Below are 22,547 nucleotides of genomic sequence, written 5' to 3' on the forward strand. Positions count from 1 at the left end.
GCTTTTCCAAGCCTTAGAGTGTGATATTAGGTACAATCAATTTAACCTCAAGTAACTATCCTCTTCCGAGCTCAAGTTATTAGATGAGTTTAATGACCTAAATTCTTGTTAATTAATCTTTCCCAACCTAGATTTCCTCTTCCAAGCTCAATCTAAGTAAATGGGTGAGTCCTAGGGTTAGCTATTCCCTTTGGAAACATTCAAGAATGAGATTAATTAAATCAACAAAGACCCACTTCAATAGCAATAAAAATCATTCAATACATAAGCAAAACAAGAGTTTCAATCCAAACTTTAATCAAGAATAGTTTCACAATCAAGATTCAAGTAATGGAATAAATACTACACACTTAGATATGCAATACAAAACAAGGAATTGAAGAAAGGATTAAGAAATATCTCATTGATGTGCTTCCAATCTTCTCCTCCAATATTGTAGAAAAACCCTAGCCTCCAAAACTTGCAAAATGACCAAAGATGGAAAATGTTTTGCCCTAGCCTCTCTTTTGTAGCTCCCCCCAATTTTTCCAAGTCCAAAAATGTCAAAATCTGCCCCCATATTTCTGTTTTTGCAATTCTGCCCGTTTTTTGCAAAACTGTCCACTTTTGACAGTTTTGCAAATCTGTCCCGTTTTTGCAAAACTGTCCAGTTTTGACAGTTTTGCAAAAATGTCCAGTTTGACCTCTTTTTGACTTTCTTTTCACTTGGTTTCTTCCGATCACTCATTTCAGCTACTTGGCTTGTTTTGCTCTATTTTGTTCCATTTTGGTACATTTTGATCCATTTTGCTCTTTTATGCTCTCCGGGCATCTTTTCCTACAAAACAACATAAAAACACAAAAAGTAACAACAAAAGTGCTTAAGGAGTCACAAAAGCTTAAGGAATTAGCGTCGAATATCGCGTAATTTCACGACTCATCACTTGTGCCTTTATGAACCTAATTCATTTTGGAAAGAAATACGAATACTAGCCTTTTTTGTTTCTGATCGCGCTTTTTCATTATGGTAATATTTAGAAGAGTAGGACAGGATCAATGTCAAAAGCATATATTCGGTAAAAATCACTTATGAAACTGCTCATTATTTTTAAGTAGTAGTAATAAACAAGATTTGAAATCCCAACACAGACTATTAACTTGACAGAGTCACAAGTTTGAATTTGTTCTAGGAAAACAAATACTATCCATTTTTGAGTCAAAATGTCAGGTGTTTTATTTGTCACAAAGAACATAAAACCATGACAGAAATGTCAATTTATGCAGAAGATAATACAAAAGACGGAAGGGATAGTGGAAATAAATAAATATAAGCATCCTAGTATTTCTTTATGGAGAATGTATACAATACTTTGTGGACGTATCTCTCTCTTGGATTCACAATTATCGACGGGAAATTTGGATGATTCACAGCGTCAGGGAACACTAGAGTTTCCAAAGCCAATGCTGCATGACTCTGATACACAAATCCACCTTTCCCTTTTACAGTTCTATTACCCCAATTTGAAGTGTAGAATTGAACACCAGGTGCAGATGTTTTTACATCCATCACTCTTCCAGACTTCTTATCATAAACTATCCCCACACGTTTCATTTTTTCAGTGTCATCGAGTACATAGTTGATGTCATATCCATTTTGGAGTTTATCGATCCTGCTCCCCACCTTACGTGGTTTAAGGAAGTCGTAAGGCGTGTTTTTGACAGGGGAAATTTCCCCCGTGGGAATGAGCTCTTTATCAACTAGGGTGATGTGTGATCCAAAGATTTGAATAGCGTTGGACAAGATATCGCCACTATTGTGTCCACCAATATTCCAATAAGGGTGGTGAGACAGGTTAATTGGAGTGGCCTTGTTCAGTGCTTTTGCCTTAAATACCACACTAAGTTTGTAAGGATCTTTTAATGCATAGGTAACAGAGGCAAGAACATCACCAGGAAATCCTACATAAGAAAGCAATGGAGTTTATTTCAATTCATTAGTGTTACTTGTTAGAAAAATATTATTTTCTGTCTAATATCTCAAAAATAGAAGTACTATTCCTAATGACTACTTTGAAATAAGAGTATTAATTCTATAGTTTACCTTAATGGCAGATTTCTTAATGAGAGAAATTGATTGTCCCAAACGTTTTGTAACTGAATTTTGGTCAGCCTTTATGGTTGAATTTTGGTCCCCTTTATGGTCTAGATTCATTCTTTCTTGATGAGTATTTGATATTCTAATAATATCACTGTAGCTGTCAGCTTTTTGAAATAGTAACTGATGGCCCACATTGATATCCTTGAATAGTATTAAGTGCTATTATGTGTATTCAAGTCCCACGTTATTTGCTGAGCTTTTACTAGCTTTGATTAGCCTCTATGACTAGCCGTTCAAAAGTTCTCTGATTTAACTTCTTAAGCCTATAAATTCCAATATCTTTTCCTTGATAAAATATACAGAAAGAAGGAAAAAAAAAATCTTCTACTCCTCACTTCCTTTTGCTGGGTTTCATAAAATAATTTAATCTTTGTTAGATTCTGGCTCCTAGTTTTGTACTAGAAGAGCTTGTTGAATCTTGGGAGATACACCTTAACCGGGTGAAATATCCTTAAGGACAGTGTCTTAATTGACACGCCTCAAGCTACGAATATTTTCGTGAATTCAAGATTTTTTCCAACATTACTTCCTCCATTCTATTTTACCTGGTGTTATTTCCTTATTAGTTCGTTAAAAAAATGACACATTTCTATTTTTGGAGATAATTTAATATATTTCCTATTTTATCCTTAATGGCTTTTATAGCCACAAAATCTTTGGACATGTTTGAATAGCACGAGTTCCAAATGTCATTCTTTCTTGAATTTTGTATTAAATCAAACTACAACATGTAAATTGAAACGAAAGTTGTACTTGTAATGCCCTGTATGGAATACTAAGACTTACCTTGATCACCGTCGGGACTGAAGTAGGTTAGAGTTATGTAAGGACATGGACCATCCTTCACGTACTCGCTCACCTTCCAGACAACGTTGCTAAATCCTTTAGGACCGCCTGTATTTTTGAAGTATAATTACATCAAGCATCAAAGAAAGGAAATTTGGGTAAAAGTGGAAGGCAAAACAAAGGTAAAAAGGAAATGTAGTGAGAGTACCATGCAACATGTGTTTTCTAGTATTGCGGACAAGCTGATAATGGGTTCCATTAAGAGTAAATTGAGCACCACCAATCCGGTTAGCAACCCTTCCAAGGGTAGCTCCAAAATAACTTGTATCATTCTGCACCAAATTACTTTCATAAGTAAAAATAAGCTAGGCTAAATTTCCTTCAATGTACTTCATTTAATGCAAAAGATGGAAAGTTTAGCTGAGATATTCTTGGCTAGGGACGTGGTCTTTGGTAGGAAAGAACTACAATTAGACAGTGACAATTCGGTGACCTAAAAATCTCTATAAGAGGCTTTAAACTTATCTATCTATAATCTATAATCTATAATCTATAATCTATATTTATCTATAATATTAAGCCGCATAGTTGAATGTTGGATTATGATAATACGCTTCAAATGTTGAACAGAATAAAGTGAACTAACCAGGTATTCCTGAATGGTGTCATATCCAAGAACAACATCATCTACTTTACCTGCAAAAGATCAAGGAAAGATAAAACTTATTTCTTCAAGAAATAGCAGAAAAACGTACATATTTACACATCAAGAAGGTAAAGAGACGAAAATACCATTCTTATCGGGAAGAAAAACAGAGATGATTCTGGCACCATAATTTGTGAGCTTGACAGAGAAATCTCCCTTCTTTAACTCATAAATCCCTATATTGCTCTCGGAAACACTAGCAGCAGCCAACACATGAAAAATGAAGAAACAGATGAACAAATTAATCTTTGAAGACATAGTCAACTCCTATTTTTTTGATTTTTTTTTTTTTTGATTTTTTTTTAGACTTATATATGCACTCTCTCCTGTTCACGTGGTGTTTATTGTGACAAGGTGATGTGGCACCTCTCTATTGTTATCATTCTTATTTATCTTTTTTGACCTTTTTCTCTTATATTTTCCCCAAAATAATTTCTAAAATCAAATCACTTTATCAATAAGTCTAATATTGACTACATTCATTGCTCAATTAAAAAGGAAATGCATTTAAGAAAATGTTTTAAGTAGTTGTGCACGTTCCTAAAAAGCGGTTACTATTCCCACCCTTTCATCAAATTAATACTTACGTTGTTGTCTTTCATCAATTAATTCTTACGTTGTGTCACAGGAATGGTGGTTACTTCCCACTATTTCATAGTTCATTATTTATGAGGAAAAAGAATGAACGCTGCAGATCCATATATTACTGTTGTTACTACTCCATCCTATTATAATCATTACTATATCCTTCATTTCAATTTATGTGAACCTTTTCGTAGTATGAGGGTCAAACTTTATAACTCTTACGGTAAATTTTGACAAAAAATTTTCAAGTTTGTAAAATAGAATTTATATATTTAGAAACTACATAAAAAGTATTATAAGTCATGATAATTTATATTCAAATAATCTATACTATTAGAAGCGTGAAGGATCTTCGAAATGTTAATTGAACTTTTTTACCTTCATTAAAAGACTCTACAATAGACAAAATTGTCATTTACTATTTTCCTCAAATTAATATACAAAAACACTAATGATATATGTTTTATTTATTATAAATAATAATTACACATATATTTGTTAAAAAAGTCCATATTCTCTTTGATTTCTTTCCAAAGTTGGAGACTTGAAAAAGTCAATGTATAAGCATATCCAAATTTGGAGACTTCATAGGACGTACGTAGCCGCCTTGCCCTGTCTATATAGTTTGGGGAAACTTAGGCTCGTCCATTTGTTTCATAGTGTGTCGGTGTTTGAATTAGGTTTAATTTTTTTTTTGCTTTATTATTTGTAGTATACTTTCATGAATAAATATCTAACAATAATTTTTGACTTTCAATTTTAGAACTCCGGAGAAAACTTCACAAAATCTATTGCTTATGCTCTCCTTGCTTTTATTGGCAATCTAAAAGGTTAGCCAGTCAGGTATACTTTTATGTTCATTTAAAGTTCTGCGATTTTTTGTGTTTATGATGTGGTATCTCATTTATAATAAGATGTAGTGCAATTTCTTTTGTCTAGCCCTTCTACATTATCCTTTTCGTATTTTTTTTTTTTTGTATAGGATTATAATTTGTTAAACAGTAATTGTTGAATTCATTATCAATACTTGGCGACTTCCACGGGTTATTGAACGTGCTAAAATTATCTTAACCCAATGTTCTTTCATTATTTATCTATATCATATCATATTAAAAGTACGAAGGGTGCTAGCAAAATATTATTCAACTTTTTTACCCTTTAAAAATGGGTTTCACATTGGATAAAATTGTAACATGTAATATAAAAAGTTGAAGAAAAAAAGAGTAATAGTTACACAACAATTCACGTTAGGAGAAACGTCCAGCCACTTAAGTTTATGCTTAGGAGTCCTTTTTTTTTAATTAAATTTTAGTCAATTAATTATTTAACTCCTAATTATCACTTTATGCTTAGCTACCATAAACTAATGTAACATTGTCATTGAGTTAGGTTTTCAATAATTAATATCTTTTAGGATTCAACAATTCAGAAAATAGACGAATGGTCAGAAATACTTGTTATTTTATAAAATTAATGGGGAGGTTAATTGTGATCACAGAATAATGAGTAATTTTGTCGAATTGTTCTTTTAATTAATATTTTTTAGAGGGGTTGCAAATATCTTTACAAACCTGACAAATAAAATTGATTGGAGGGAGTAATGGTTAATCCTAATCTGATATATTTCTTCTACATTTTTATTTTGGTAAAAATTAGGAGCTCTATCTATATTTTTATTATAAAAGTAAGAAGCCACAGTATTATACGTTTTATGGACAAATATAAGTTGCACTTTAGAGGACTATCAACAATGATAACAAAATTTTGATAATTTTAAAGTAGTCAAAAGTACAGAACAAAACATAAACCAACAACATCACACTTAAGATACAAATGCTAACGAAATTCATCATATTTACATGTTAAGAGGATATTGAATTAAGTTATTGCGTCAACATAATAACATTTATTCATCATTTAAATAAATGTTGGATTTATTTTATCGTCAATTTTTATTATCTAATAATTTATGTATATGTTTATTGTTTGACGCGGTACACACGTGCAACACACGTACGCTAAACTAGTTTATAAAAATATGTAAGAAAAAAGTGGTGAAAGAACCACCTCGTAGACTCCAAATAGTAATAGGTTCACATAAATTGAAATCGATGGAGTATAATTTATGGAAGGAAACAATGCCTAGAATTATAAGATTCTTTTACGTTCTTCAACATCGCTTATCCTGGTAGCTAGCCATGATGATATTATTAGTTTGAATAATGATTTTTCCAAAAAAGAAAGTGAACATCATCCTAGAAGATGTCCAGTAAGTTCTTTGTTCCTTAACTTTTAAATTATGCCATACATTTTTAGTCTAGAAATGAAAGAAAGAAAAAGTCGAGTGAAGGACTATGCTGTTGTTTTTTTTTTTTCCGCAGGTGGGAAGGGCAGTTTGATTATTTCTTTCATGTTGTATATAACAATTGTATATAGCCGAGAATCTGTGAGATTATTTTTGTTTGCATTTTTTTTTTATTCAATCATCTGGTATCAAAATCGACATGCTAGACTAATCTTGATTATGTAACTAGAAAAAGGTTAGCAGATATTATTCTACTTCTTAAACTTCTAATGACCGTTGTCGTTCTACTTCAAGCCTCCAACAATTTTGTACTTATATTTGTGTTTGATATATATTCATATATTTATTCCATGATTAACCTATTTCGGCACCTACATAATGTGGGCAAGTAGGACTACTTAAGTCTCTTCAACTTTTGGTTGTAGATCATTAAATTGATGATCTTCATCATTTTATTTTCTCAGAGATGATAATAGAGAAATTTAGAAAGATATTAGATACTTCAGAACATCAATTATAGTTTGTGATCTAACTCCTCTGGAGGAAAGACATGTATATGTGATATTAGATATTGACTAGTGCCGCTTGTCCTTAATTTGTTGATCTCATTTGCCCGACAAAGGGATCTGAAGCATAGATTGAAAAACTAAGGTAAGAATTAAACTTTTAACTATTTTTGTGAATTCTGAAGAGATATATTTATGTCTTCCTCGAGTTTTATGATGACGCCGCATAAATAAAAACTTTTTAATCATCGCTGGACTCAAATATATATATTTGCAAGAACTATTTCAATGATATATCCAAGTGTCAACCATACTTTATTGTTTTCTAAAATAAATACAAACAAATACATACTTGTTACTGATATTTCATTTCAACAATTTTATCTAAGTACAAGAAGTAAGAAAATATGCAACCAAATAGAACTTTTTACCACGATAGTTTCATATTTTTGATTGAACTATTCCATTTCCATCTATCTAAACGAATGTTCTGAATTTGTATACAAAATGGCAAATGAGAAGTGCCAAAACCCATCTTGAATGTGAAAGGAAGTCCAATAAATTATGGGGTGGCAAAACTGGAAAGGTTTCACCTAGATTTCTTTTGTCCTTATGTTTTTATTCTTTTAGTTTCATTTATTCTTTTCGGTTACCTATCTTTATTATGTCGGAGTTTCTTAGGTTATTTTCATAATGTTTTGAGTCGCTTTAGTTATCTACTTTTATTTTTGAGATTTTAGAAAATATGAAAAAAGGAGATACCAATTTTTATTTTTATTTTAAAAAGAACGGTTAAGGAGAGAGAGAAAAAATAGAAGAAATTAAAAAGATAAAGGAAATGGCAAAAGAAGAGAGAAAAATCAGAATGGAAATTCATGAAAGTTGATTCCACTAATTTGGGGATATGAAATCGAGAAGCAATTCATAATATACGTGTTGTTGTCGTTCGTTTTACTTGTACTGTAAAGATAAATTATATATAGGAATGTTATTTTATTAGGCATACACATTTTTCTTGAAATTCTTTCTCTATCTTTACTCATTTTCAAAGGAAAAAACACATAGTATCACATATAAAGTTAGACCTCTCTATAACGGCATTCCGGCATTCGCATATAATAGCACCTCTCTATAAAAATCAAAATTTTCCGTAATCGATTTTTTATGTTATATTTTACTTTTCTATAACAGCATTTCACCTATGACAACAACAACCAACTTTATAACAGTACGGTCTTTATAAAATTACCCCCCACATAACAACTATCTTCTTTTTTAGGTAATATAATAATTAACCATCTTTATAAATATAGAATATCTATGATTACCAATAATAAGTGTAGAGATTTTGACCAAATATATGATTCTTTGATACACTATTTATGACAAAAAAATATTATATGAATATATAATTTTCATCATTAAAAGATTTTTATTAGTTATACAAAATGTAATTAAGCTTAGAATTTGACAATTAAAAATAAAAAATTAGATTTTATGCATCTTTTTGCCTATAACAGCAAAATATTATTTAAATGTCAATGTTGTTATAGGTATATAACAACAATTCTCTATAATAGCCAAAACATTTCGGACCCAACGATGCTGTTATAGAGAGATTTGACTGTATAGGTTAAATATGAAGAATTAGAAGGAAAAAAACTACTCCGTACAAAACTAATTGTAAATAATAAAATGGTTTAAAACTTGAAAATTGAGAATTAAAAGGAATCTTAACATATTTTTTAATATTTGGGGCTAAAAAGAATTATTTTGCATATCTAATAAGGCTATTCAAGACCGCGCGAAGTTCACTAGTTAAGATTAAAGTATAAGTTCTTGAAAATATATCCCTCAACTTTGCGATTTAGAGCAAATGTACCCTCGTTAAAAACGTGATGCATATATACCCCTGCCGTTATACAAATGATGCAAATATATCCTTTTCGTTGATGATTTTTTTTTAATTAAAATAAAAGTCATTGTAGGTGTATATGTGCACGTTTCCGCAAAGTTTAGTGGTATATTTTCACCTTCTCACACGTGAATAATTTTTTGCCTTCTTTAATTCAACGATTAATTTGAATTTATTGCGTTGATGATCAAATTTCTTTTTGCGCTCATCTTCTTATTAAATCTATTATAGATGCCCCAAATTATTTTTATGCATATGCAAAAATAAGTTGTAATTTGGTCGCTTATGATTATTGGGAATAATAAGGAATCTTGATATTTTGATTGAATTAAAACTTATGGTCTAAAATATGTTGGACATTTTTTTGGTTTAAGACATTTCACTAAGGGTAAAATGAGAGTGTTTTTTTTACGAGACTAACTAAAAAAAATGTGCGTCATAGAAATTGAGAGTATAAATTAATGGCTTATGGGTTATCTTGACCGGGTTATCTTGTCACCTTACTTCAGTAACTTTCAATCTCAAAATGGAGAAATATATTTTTTGCATTTAGAAAGAAGCATATATTTCGCATTTGCCTAATACTACTGGATCCGGCTTCTCTTCATTACCCATCCTCTTTGTTTCCTCAAATTTGTTCATGATGCCACGTTGATTTGAATTAAAAATTAAATAATTTTTTCAAAATCTCAAGATTTCTTATTTATTTCCAATAATCAGATCAAATTGCAATATTGATTCTAAAACTGTAACGACCTGTTTGGTCGTTATAGTCTTTTCGGCATTTTCGCCCGTTTCCGAGCATTGATTAGTTCACTTTTGACCTGAGGGGACCGTTGGCAGGCTTCCCGAGGTGTCTAGACCGGATTCGGGCAACTTTTATGAAATATAGGCTTAAAGTGAAAAATGGTTGACCCAAAGTTGACTTTTGGGTAAACGAACCTTTTTTGAAATTCCGTCGATTCCGAGAGGTCCGGATGGTCGTTTAGAACTTGTGTGTGTATTTGGTTCGGTTCCCAATGCACTCGGATGCATTTCGGGACTTAAGTTGGGAAATTAGAATTAAGGCATCAGGGTTGACTCGATCAACGAGACCTCTGTTGGGAATTCCGAGGCCACGGGCGCGTTCGTAGCGTATTTTTATATGTGGCTATGTGTATAGTATGCGAGCAGATGACCTCGGGAATTAGTCAGAAATCGGATCAAATTGTGATACTTATGAGAGTTTTCCGATGTCTGGTGCCTGCTTTGGCGGCACCAGCACCGCGGCAGTGGCACCGCTGGAGCGGTAGCCCTGCCGCTAAAGTGGTCAATGAGATTTTTCCATTACCGCTGAAGCGGCACCGCTGGGGCCGTCCCAGTGCCGCTAAAGCGGGTAACGGCAGTTTGTAAAATTAATAAAGTGTTAAAAGCCCTTAGACCCTCATTATTTCCTATCTCGATATTTGAGCTTGAGGGAACTGTTCTTAGGGATATTTGGAGGAGATTCTTAGGCTTGGTAATGATAAATTGATGATGTTTATGTTAGATTTTGATTAATCTAAACTTATTAATCATATACCTTTCATTCCTAGTGTTGAATTTCAGAATCAAGGAATTAGGGTTTATAACCAATTTGGCGGTTATGCTTGAAATCAGAAATTAGGCTAAACTTTGAGTTAAATCAGCAATTAGTGGTTGGGTTATAATCACTTAGTGCTTAATTTGATATTTTGCTTCCGAATTTCCTGTTTTGCCCTTGTGGGTCCATTTCCCCGGCTAGAATTGACCTAATTTGAATAGTAGCAATATTAGTATCATTCTTCATGATTTCTAATCTGGAATTTGATTATGCTTAGACTACTTTGGTTCTGAGGTTCAGCGGAAAGTCAAAGCAAAGGAGTGAGTTGTTGGTGTTGCGGTTCGGCCATCCAGGTAGGTTATGGCTTCCCTTTGGTTAGACTTCGTATAACGAAGCACACATTTAGATTATATTGTTGGAGATATCATATAAACCTTCGGGTATGAAGTCGGGTTGGATATCGCCCTAGGTTGGGCCCTATTGTGTGTTGGGGCTAGCCACCCCGTTATGTGTGATTTGATTATTCGATTGTGCCGGCTTGATGCCATGAGTCGTTGGTAGATATTGGATTATATTTTATCATCTTGATTATGATGTAGTTGGCATACCCACTGTTGGTATTTGTACTCGGATATATTATTGGCGTACCCATTGTTGGTACTTGTGATTCAGTTATAATATTGGCATACCCACTGTTGGTATTTGTATTCAAATATATTGTTGACCTGTTGTTGGTGTTGCACCTTATTTTTACCAAGGCTAAACAAAGCACAACTTATGGAGCTCCGAAATAATTAATTATGTACAGAGTCGCCACCTAGCATTTAAGGTATACTAGGGTACCTATAAATTATTAATATATGCAGCTTAACATGGTCTACGAAAATAAGTGAGATTCTAGGTAAGGGTTCAAATTATTCCGAAGGGAAGGTGTTAGGCATCCTTCAGAATCCACAAATGTGGTTCCCGGCTGGACCAATTTAACTATTCGAGGGATGTGTAAAAAGGCTTGATTATTACTTACAAAAATTAGTAGAATTTAGACTAAAGAATAACTAATATGACTATTCACATAAATAATCGTGCAATATGTATTTTTTACATATGTGATATAATAATTACTTTTTTTAAAAAAGGTTATGTGCAACTTAGAAACTTGGGTATGTGACAAAGGTATAAAAAGAAAATGGACATGAAATTATTTTGCACTCGAAATGAGTTAACTAATTTAACTAGTTAAGTATGTACGCCTAATCAATTAATTATGAGAGTACATTCTAAAGCCTAAATATTGAGACAAATCACCCAATTTATTCACTTAAGTGTGCTAAGCTATTGAATTAAAACTCTAGCGAAACATGATAACTATAAGAATATTAGCTACAAAAATAATAACTGCCTAAAATTAATTTGTCTAAAACACATAAAATTTAAATCACCTAAGCAGATCATAAATAAATACAGCCAACCTACACCCTAAAAAGTAAAGTTTCACTATATTTTATGCTTGCATAATTTAAGAATGTAAAAGAAAATATAAACAAAGAATTTAAAAAGCTATTTGAACTTATTTTGAGTGCCATCTTCAAAAAGTAACTCCGGATACCTGCGTGAGACTTAGTAAAAATGTTAGTAAGAAAATAAATAACTATCGGATGAATTAAAGAAATAATGAATAAACTCAAAATAAAAACCCGTCTTTGTACATGGAAGGCCTTGGAAATCGACGGAAATTTTTTCATCGGCCATTTGGGGGACTGAACGTTCACAGTCTCCCATATAATCCGCGAACTAAGGAAATCAGCAAAGGGGTAACCCCAAACAGGTAAAAAATTGCAACTTTAGAATAAGAGTTAAAATATAAGAGTAGTTAAATGACAACTAGCAACGTATTAAAATATACTTACTTTGTATCAAACTTCTTTCTGGCAGCAATTGCAGCCAACTTGATTTAAAATATACTTACTTTTTGATCATTTTCCCCATTATTGTCCAAACATAATTATTAGGTGGTGGACCATTGTACAACACACATTATTGTTACTTTTAACTTTTCCCACGTTATTAGAGGAAGCTGAAAATGCACAAACCTCAAAGCTCAAATCTTGAATATGCAGAAAGAGAACAAATTAGCAAACAGATCCATATAGATATATACATATATATAGCATAGGGGACTCAAAGTAAAGGAAAGAGCAAAAGATGAAATGAACTGACCCATTTAGCACAATGATTTTATGATCGGACAAAAAGTGCTAAAAAAAATCCTAGGAGAAATGAAGCAGAAAATTTGCACAGAAAACCGGCCTTCTAAAAATATATGTGCATCATGTGGGTTGGTGTTCGTCGGAGGCTGGTTGCAGCCCATCAGAACAGTGATAGGGAAGAGGGAAAGAGTGAAAAGGACTGCTGGTTGGTTGCGGCGTGGTGGTTTGTGGTTGGGAGACGGAGTTGTTGTTCGCTGCTCCGATTCACTGGTGGTTGTTGGCGGCGACGGGAAGAGAGAGAGAAAGAGACGAAGTGGGGCAGCGGGGCGTTAGAGAACGGAGGGCGTAGTGGGCTGGTGGAGCGTGGCTGGTGGTGGAGACGGTGGTGGTCGGCTGTGGGTTCAGTGGAGTGGTGGTGTGCGGGAGATGGCGGCTGGAGAGTGGAGGGAGATGGGAAATGTTTTTATTAGGTTTAGCAATCTGAGTGTTTGTGTGTGTATTACGTAGAAGATGAATACCCCCTCCCTTTTCTTATAATGCAAAATGGCCCCTGTTTTGTCCAAAGAATAGAAGATTGCACCCTTTTGTCTCCTCAATGCTTACCTTAATCCCTTTTTTAAAAAATGATGAAACCTTGACTTGATCGGATTTTACTCTGCGTTAAAAAATTAGTTACTCCGATTTTCTCTGCACTGTCAGACTGTACTAAAATATAGTTAATTAATACATGTATAAATAATAACGCAAGTATAAAATATAAACATTAATGTCTATGATATGAAAATGTATTGCTATAAAATTAAGAAATAATTATTAATTGCACAAAAAAAATGGTAGTATTACGCTGTACATGTGCAAAATAATGATTCTTGAAAAAATGACAATAAATTGAGAAAATTCCTAAAATAAGAATAATCATCAATAAATTGTTGAAAAAATGTAAAAAATGTGTAAAAAATGTATTTCGTGCTCTTTAACGAATCAGGGCCCCCTAAAACGTTAATTTTAAGCACGTCGAGCCAAAATTAGGTGTCAACAGTTGGTACTGGTGATATTGAGCACGATTATTGACGTGATTCATGCATTGCACGCACTCTCATTTTCATGATACACTGTTGAGCTATTGATGATACTTGATGAGCTGGGCTCAGTTTTACTTAAGTGACGTGAGAGTCCGATATCTGATGTTTGTCCTGGAATCATGGATTGAGTGAATATATTTGATGAAACTCTTTTACTTGAGTGATGTGAGAGTACGATGTCCGATGTTCATTCCGGAATCGTGGATTGAGTGAGTGCATGGACTCCGCGGGTCCCCCAGAGTGGTGCCAGTGAGAACCCCCCGTGGCCAAAGATCTGGGGTCCCATCTGTCTGTTAGGAAAAGATCCGGGATGGGTGGCACTTAGACTTCGCGAGTCACGCTAGGTTGTGCTACTGGGACGTCGATATTTCCATCCGGAGTACATGTGTACATCGCATTTACATGGCATTGCATTACATTCATACCATTATTGCATTGCATTGCATTATGACTTGATTGAGATGTTTGGTGTTGTATTGTGATGTTGGATTGGATTGGATATATTCAGACTTGGCACATTTGGGATTAGATGCTTTACATAGGTGATGACGGATAATTGGAATTGATTGTATTGTCTTATACTTGCTGGTTTATTTGCTTATCTGCTTTATTATCTGAATTGTGTTAGTTATGCTTAGTCGGCCGATGATGCCTACCAGTACTGTTGTTTGTACTGACTTGCACTTGCTGCATTCTTTTATGAATGCAGAGTATCAAGTTGGATCCACTTCCGTGACACATGGCTGATCATCGCTTCAGCTCTATTCTCGAGTTTCCAGGGTGAGCATGGTTGTCCGCTGCCTTGAAGACTTTCTATCATTATGTCCTATTCTATTCAGAGACATAGACACTTTATGTATTAGTATTCCAGATTGTATTATTTCCCTTTAGATGCTCTTGTGTTATTCAAACTAGATCTTGGGGGGTGTTTATCATCATTCCGCACTTTTCTACTATTTATATATATCTATATATCGTGAGACTTACGTATTTACTCTATTCCGTTGCTTAATTTTCATCCTTTTATGTATTTATTCATTGTTGGGTTGAGGGTTCGCTTACCGAGGTAGGAAGGTAAGTGCCCGCACGACTTAGGCAAAATAGGTCGAGACAAAAACAGTAAATGCTCGTGTGTCTAGGATAAACTCGAAGATTAGTCAGTTGTGCTTGTACCTTTATGAACCTAATTCATTTTGAAAAGAAATACGAATACTAGCCTTTTGTTTCTAATCGCGCTTTTTCATTATTGTAATGTTTAGAAGAGTAGGACAGGATCAATGTCAAAAGCATATGCTTGGTAACAATCACTTATGAAACTGCTCATTATTTTTAAGTAGTAGCAACAAACAAGATTAGAAATCTCAACATAACCTTTTAACTTGACAGAGTCACAAATTTGAATTTGTTCTAGAAAAGCAAATACCATCTATTTTTTAGTCTAAATGTCGGGTGTTTTGTTTGTCACAAAGAACATACAACCTTGACAGAAATGTCAACTTATGCAGAAGATAATGCAAAAAATAGAAGCGATAGTGAAAATAAATAAATATAAGCATTCTAGTATTTCTTTATGGAGAATGTATACAATACTTTGTGGACGTATCTCGCTCCTGGGTTCACAATTGTCGACGGGAAATTTGGGTGATTCACAGCGTTAGGGAACACTAGAGTTTCCAAAGCCAATGCTGCATGACTCTGATACACAAATCCACCTTTCCCTTTTACAGTTCTATTACCCCAATTTGAAGTGTAGAATTGAACACCAGGTGCAGATGCTTTTACATCCATCACTCTTCCAGACTTCTTATCATAAACTGTCCCCACACGATTCATTTTCTCAGTGTCATCGAGTACATAGTTGATGTCATATCCATTTTGGAGCTTATCGATCCTACTTCCTACCTTACGGGGTTTAAGGAAGTCGTAAGGCGTGTTTTTGACGGGGGCAATTTTCCCTGTGGGAATGAGCTCTTTATCAACTAGGGTAATGTGTGATCCAAAGATTTCAATAACGTTGGACAAGATATCGCCACTGTTATGTCCACCAATGTTCCAGTAAGGGTGGTGAGACAGGTTAATTGGAGTGGCCTTGTTCAGAGCTTTTGCCTTAAATATCACACTAAGTTTGTAACGGTCTTTTAATGCATAGGTAACGGAGGCAAGAACAGCACCAGGAAATCCTACATAAGAAAGCAATGGAGTTTATTCAATTTGTTAGTGTTCTTCAAAAAGAAATTACCTCTTCCATTCTATTTTACGCAATGTTATTTTGTCATTAGTTCGTTCAAAAAGAAAGTGACGGAAATCTCTGGACATGTTTAAATACCACGAGTTTCAAATGCCTTTCATTCTTGAGTTTCGTGTTTAATCCAACTACGTAAATTGAAACGAAAGAAGTAATTGTCCTGTATGGAATACCAAGACTTACCTTGATCACCATCGGGACTGAAGTAGGTTAGAGTTATGTAAGGACAGGGACCATCTTTCACGTACTTGCTCACCTTCCAGACAACTTTGCTAAATCCTTTCGGGCCACCTATATTTTTGAAATTATAATTACATCAAGCGTAGACCGTAGAGAAAGGAAATTTAGGTAAATGGAGGTAAAAGTAGAAGGCAAAGCAAAGGTAAAAGGAAATGTAGTAAGGAGTACCATGCAACATGTTTTTGCCTTCATTGGGAACAAGCTTATAATGGGTTCCATTCAGAGTAAATTGAGCACCACCAATCCGGTTAGCGACCCTTCCAACTAAGGCTCCAAAATAACTCGTATCATTCTGCACCAAATTACTTTCGTAAGTGAAAACAAACCAGGCTTACATTCCTTCAATGTACTTCACACCAATCAAAAAGATGGGAGCTTTAGCTGAGATATTATAGGCTAGGGATGCAGTGTTTGTTAGGAAAGAACTACAATTACAGTGTCAAATGACTCTGAATTTTGACATGGTACAATTCGAGCAGGGGCGGCTAAAGGATTTGTTGACTTAAAACTAAATCTCTATAAGAGGCCTTAAACTTATTTCATAACATTCTGACATCTATTAGACAAAGGATTTTAATTTCGAAGCTACATATCACTCAAATGGGGACAAAGAGAAAATCTGATATAGTGGACAAATTCGGGAAAAAGAGATGAATGCAAACAAAAGAGGACAAATCAAAATTGAAAATGGTGGTAAATATACTAATTGACGAGAATAGAATTACCACAATTTACCCACTCATTTGAAAAACCTCAAGTAAATCCCAAAAATTAAAAATCAACATAAAATTGAAATTTTTTGGTGCCTAAAGCGAAGGCTATAATTGCATTTTGTTCTTGAGCCGGCCATGAATCAAGGAACCGGTGCTTATTGACTTATGAGACTCAGAACCAGAATGAAATGTAATAAAATAGAAGGCAATCAAAGAAAGTTCTTAGAAAAGGGCAAATTGGAATAGACGCATTTAAATACAATGAACAAAATAAAGTGAACTAACCAAGTATTCCTTAATGGTGTCATATCCCAGAACAATATCATCTACTTTACCTGGAAAGAAACAAGAGAAAATAAGACTAATTTCTAGCAGAACACAGTACACATTTACACATCAAGAAGGTCAAAGACATAGTACATACCATTCTTATCAGGAAGAAATACAGAGATAATTCTGGCACCATAATTTGTGAGCTTAACAGAGAAACCTCCCTTCTTTAACTCATATATCCCTATCTTGCTCCCTGAAACACTAGTGGCAGCCAACAGATGAAAAATGAAGAAACAGATGAGCAAATTAATCTTTGAAGACATAGTCAACTCCTGTGTTCTTTTAGACTTTTAGAGTGTCTTAATTGAAATTATGCACTCCTCCAGTTCATCTGACATTTATTGTGGGTATTAGATTATTACTTGCATGTGAACAAAAGGAAACTTGTCTCCCAGAAAATCGGCCTGGAAATGGCATATCTCAGTAGAAAATTGACAAAAAACAAAAGTCTTGAAATTGCCCGAGTCACGTTAGCCGCCTGCCCGCCCGCCTCCCATTTATGTACTACTCCCTGGTCCCATTGTTGAGTGCTACTTTAGGATTCTAAAATTGACAATTATTTTTTATTATATTCTTATTAAAAAAGCAGTTCCTTTTAATCCTATTCCATCCTGAAAAAGAATCGAACACATAAAGATAACTTTACTTTAATAAAATACCTTATATTTATTATTTTTCTTAAATGACGTGAAAAGAATTAAAGTCAAAATTAAAATGAGATGAAAGGGGTAGTTTTTGAGTACGGACATCCATTATAATTTATTTATTTTTTAAATCATAAAATTATTAAATAATTTATGTTTGAGTGATAAATTAAAGTATAAGGTCTTGAAAAATTAAACAATCGTAAATACAAAAATGGCACCCGCGTTTGCGTGATTTTCCCAAGATATTGTTAAAGTAGAATTAATTTAAATATATGCACACTCAATCGCCTAAATTAAAATATCTACGTCTAGCAAAATAAGTATTAAATTCAACCAGCTACTATTTAGGTAGAGTTTCCTTTATTAAACCCAACCACATGTTTTGCCATTTCTTGAATTGTCCTTCTGATTAAAGACCTCGAGATCGTAAATTTAGCTTTTAATTGTGGTACTTCAACCGAATTAGAAAAAAAAATCGTGCGTACCTCATAAAATGTAGTCCTTGAGTTGTGTTCAGGGTTTTCCGATCCGGTTCTGAGTAACTTTACAGCATATAAGCATCTTCTATGTAAGAAGCGCAATTTGCATGATTGTCCTTATTCGAGGGTAGTCTTTAATTTTTGTCCCTCAAATTGCAAATTCCTGGTCTTTAAGGTTTGTCCTTATCTAAAAACTCATGGGTTCCGGGTTCGAACCTTCGTCCAGTCAAAAATTTTTAAAAAAAATCGCAAGATAGAATTTATTTGAAAAATTCTACCTTAAGGCTGGCAAAATTCTATCTTAAGGCAGAGTTTACTACCTTATAACACAAAGTTTGCCTAGGTAGAGTTTGAATCCAAAACTTTATCTTGCAAGTTTTTTTAAAATTTTTGACTGAGCGGAGTTCGAACTCGAAACCATGAATTTTTAGGCGAAGGACAAAAATTAAAGATCAGTGCCTTTGAAGGGCAATCTGCGCAAAAAAATGTTGTAAGGACCTTCATGACACTTCCGCTCTTTTATGGACTTACATTGCTTAAAACATTTATATGCTTTTTCATTTCGTTTATGTGAAGGTGTTAATATATATTTAGCAAGTTGAAGAGATTTTTCTTTGACTATAATTTTTCAAACTTTTTTAGATAAATTTTAAATTAGCTATGTTGCCTTGTATTACTTTTTGTGTAATTTTCAAATTTGTAAAAAAAAAATTAAAATATTTCAAAAATATCTACCCAAATTCATAGTCAAATGTGTTTTGACCTTCCTACTCTATACCACTTCACATAAATTCAGAGAGAGATAACATACTTTAACTATTTGGGAATGAATTATCGTCCCTGATATGAGCTCAATTATAAGTGTGATATGTATATTGTGTTTTTCAGGAAAAAAAAGTGAGTTTTTTACTTGTTTTCTTGTGTTTGGTACATTAACAAAAATTATTATCCTAAAAGCATTTGTATATAACATAGAGAAATACTAGAGGGATGGGGTGGGGTGGGGTGGGGTGGACGGGGATGGGTGGGGGTGGAGGTAAGGGTGTGAAGATGAAGTGGATCAAGGGTTGGGAGGAGACAATTCATGTGGTGCCGCTTGTGAAATTTATTTTCCATGCTTCTATTAGTGAAGTCATTTTCTTCACTTTTAAGGAATTTATTTTCTTAAAGAAAATATTTTCCTAAATTTTAACCAACGGAACATGAGTTCATAACAAACACACCCTTAGACCAATGAGTTCATAACGGGAGGACACATTAAGGTTTCAATAGTTGTAGTTAATTCTCCTATGGGATAAGGCACACTTTTGTAGAGTGACAAAAAAGAGGTTGTAGCTGTCTCATTGGCACGCCCTGCAAACAGGTAAGTCAACCTTACCAATTCAATTGTATCCTGAATGTCGGAGTTTTATTTGTCACGGAACATATAACCTTGTTACAAAAGTCAACTTAAGTAGACGATATTAAGATGATACAAAAGACACAAACCATGTCTGCTAGTATTTCTTGATGGAGAAAGTATACAACGCAGAGTGGGCGTAAGTCTTTCCCGGATTCACAATTGTTGATGCGAAATTTGGGTGATTCACAGCATCAGGGTACCCTTGAGTCTCCAAAGATAATGCTGAATGAGGCTGATACACATATCCACCTTTCCCTTTTACATCAATGATCCAATTTGCAGTGTAGAAATGCACACAAGGCGCTGTCGCTCGTATATCCATCACTCTTCCTGATTTCTCATCGTGAACTATCGCCACATGCTTCATTTTTTCATTGCTGTCGAGTACATAGTTTCTGTCATATCCAATTTGGACTTTATCAATCCTGCTTTTGACCTTACGAGGTTTTAGAAAGTCATAAGGCGTGTTCTTGATAGGGGTGATTTCGCCTGTGGGGATGAGTTGTTCATCTACTGGGGTGATGTGTGATGCAAATATTTGAACCACTTGGGACAAGACGTCGCCACTGCTGTGACCACCGAGGTTCCAGTAAGGGTGGTGAGACAGATTAATAGGAGAGGCCTTGTTCACTGATTTTGCCTTAAATTCCACACTAAGTTTGTAAGGATCTTTCAGTGCATAGGTAACAGAGACAAGAACATCACCAGGAAAGCCTACACATCAGAAAGCAATTAATGGACATGATTCAATTCATAGCTTTCTTCAAAAGGACTCTAAGATTTACCTTCTTCACGATCAGCGCTGTGGTAGGTTAGAGTTATGTAAGGACATGGACCATCTTGCACGTACTCGCTCACCTTGAAAACAACAAAGCTAAATCCTTTAGGGCCACCTGTATTTTCGAAGTTTTAGTTACATCGGAGGAAGAAAAAAAAAAGAACTTTGGGTAGAAGTGGAAGAGAAAGCAAAGGAAATGTAATGAGGGTACCATGAATTGCGTTATTGCCTTCATTAGGGACGAGTTTGTAAACGGTTCCATTCAAAGTAAATTGAGCACCACCAATCCGGTTAACAACCCTTCCAAGTAGGGCTCCGAAATAACGTGTTTCATTCTGCACAAAATAAATTCCGTGCTTGTTTATCCATTCCAAGATTTGAACAGTATCAAATGACTTCCATATTGAACTAATGAATAGTGGAAAAATCTTGAATATCCAATCCAAAAACTCTGAAGGAATAAGTAGTGGCCTAAGAGCAACATCATCTATTAAATACAATGAAGAGAGTGAACTAACCATGTATTCGTTGATGTTGTCATATCCAAGAACAACATCATCTATTTTTCCTGGAAAGGAGCAAGACAAGATAAGACCGATTTCTTCAAGAACTCGCAAAACAAATCACGAAAAGTGAAACAAAGCATATGTAAACTCGGAATAAGATTCCAAAATATGGGATTGATTAGGTAAAAGACAGATATACCATTCTTATCAGGAAGAAAAACAGAGATGATTCTGGCACCATAATTTGTGATCTTAACAAAGAAGTCTCCCTTTTTTAACTCATAGATCCCTATCTTGCAGCCTGTAACACTGCCAGCAGCCAACATATGAAGAGTGAACAAACAGATCAACAGACTAATAACTTTTGTGGACATAATCAATTCCAGTAGTTTTTAGACTTTAGAAAGAGCTTCTTGATTGTTGGTTTTTTAAAAGATGGTGCTCCAAAAAAGATTAGAAGAATAATTTATAATGTCTCTCGAAAATTTTATTAAGCAGGGCTTTAAATATCTAACTTGAAACATAATCTGCAGAAAATCTGCATACCAAATATTCAAAAAAAAAAAAAAAAAAAAAACTAAAATATCTTAACAACTAAAAAAATCTAATATAAGTTTAAAATTCAAAAAAGTAGATTAATCATAAAACTAAGCAACGTATTATGATTAAAAAAAATGCAGTACTAACTGAAGCAACTTTCAACATTAGTGACAGCTTCTTGAGCCTTACCTTGAAATTATGCACTCCTCCAATTCATCTTGCACTATTATGGGATTGTTGACACCCAATTTTGTCCCTCCTTCATTTAATTTTATTCACTCGGGCGTCTAAATTTATTGACGAGCTAAATACTTTATTTTTTCACTACTATTATTTTCGCTACTTTTATTTTTAACATTACAAGTATTATTTTATCACAAATTTTAAATGATTCGTCATCATTTCATTTTTTTCGGGTTTGGACTCGTTAAATTAATTACAAGACAACACTTTGCAAAATTTTTTTTTTTTTTACATTATTAATCTTTACTAGTTATTAAATTAGAAGCCCGAAAATAATTAAATAGAGAAGGAAGAATCAACAATTTTCAGCCAAATTAATGACCCGAAATATAAATACAATATTATTTCCCTACCCAAACAAACAACCCACATTTAAATACACAACCCACATTATTTTCATACCCAACATCTCTACTCGGTCCAGCCCAAAATCACCCGACCCGGCCCAATTGTTTTTATTTCCCTAAACCTAATCCCTTTTCTCTTCTTCTTCCGCCTCCTTCATCATCATCTCCTCCTTTCTCTCTCCCTTCCCTTTCTCCCTCTTCTCCCACGCTCCCCATGCCTCTCCCACTTACCCCTGCTCCCCACGTGCTCCCTCTGCACTTCCACCACGCCTGTCCCCCGCTCC

At 34.1% G+C, this 22,547-nt stretch overlaps 3 protein-coding genes across 3 annotated transcripts; all 3 read right to left on the bottom strand.

Annotated features, from left to right (window-relative positions):
- Positions 1 to 1,164: 1,164 nt before the first annotated feature.
- LOC132623184 (uncharacterized) lies at positions 1,165 to 4,313 on the bottom strand. Its single transcript, XM_060337895.1, has 5 exons — positions 3,716 to 4,313; positions 3,570 to 3,619; positions 3,132 to 3,255; positions 2,924 to 3,031; positions 1,165 to 1,938 (listed from the first exon to the last, which is right to left on the bottom strand). Exons 1-5 carry the CDS (start codon positions 3,885 to 3,887, stop codon positions 1,316 to 1,318), a joined length of 1,077 nt encoding a protein of 358 aa, XP_060193878.1. The 5' UTR covers positions 3,888 to 4,313; the 3' UTR covers positions 1,165 to 1,315.
- Positions 4,314 to 15,309: 10,996 nt separating this feature from the next.
- LOC132623616 (uncharacterized) lies at positions 15,310 to 17,801 on the bottom strand. The gene is made up of 5 exons (XM_060338393.1): positions 17,413 to 17,801; positions 17,274 to 17,323; positions 16,444 to 16,567; positions 16,219 to 16,326; positions 15,310 to 15,970 (listed from the first exon to the last, which is right to left on the bottom strand). The coding sequence occupies exons 1-5, from the start codon at positions 17,582 to 17,584 to the stop codon at positions 15,348 to 15,350; spliced, it is 1,077 nt and encodes a 358-aa protein (XP_060194376.1). The 5' UTR covers positions 17,585 to 17,801; the 3' UTR covers positions 15,310 to 15,347.
- Positions 17,802 to 19,943: 2,142 nt separating this feature from the next.
- Positions 19,944 to 22,112, bottom strand: LOC132623688 (uncharacterized). Its single transcript, XM_060338479.1, has 5 exons — positions 21,333 to 22,112; positions 21,146 to 21,195; positions 20,839 to 20,962; positions 20,635 to 20,742; positions 19,944 to 20,563 (listed from the first exon to the last, which is right to left on the bottom strand). The coding sequence occupies exons 1-5, from the start codon at positions 21,505 to 21,507 to the stop codon at positions 19,944 to 19,946; spliced, it is 1,077 nt and encodes a 358-aa protein (XP_060194462.1). The 5' UTR covers positions 21,508 to 22,112.
- Positions 22,113 to 22,547: the final 435 nt, after the last annotated feature.

This window comes from Lycium barbarum, chromosome 12 (genome assembly GCF_019175385.1).
Source record: "Lycium barbarum isolate Lr01 chromosome 12, ASM1917538v2, whole genome shotgun sequence".
Taxonomy (NCBI): Eukaryota; Viridiplantae; Streptophyta; class Magnoliopsida; order Solanales; family Solanaceae; genus Lycium; species Lycium barbarum.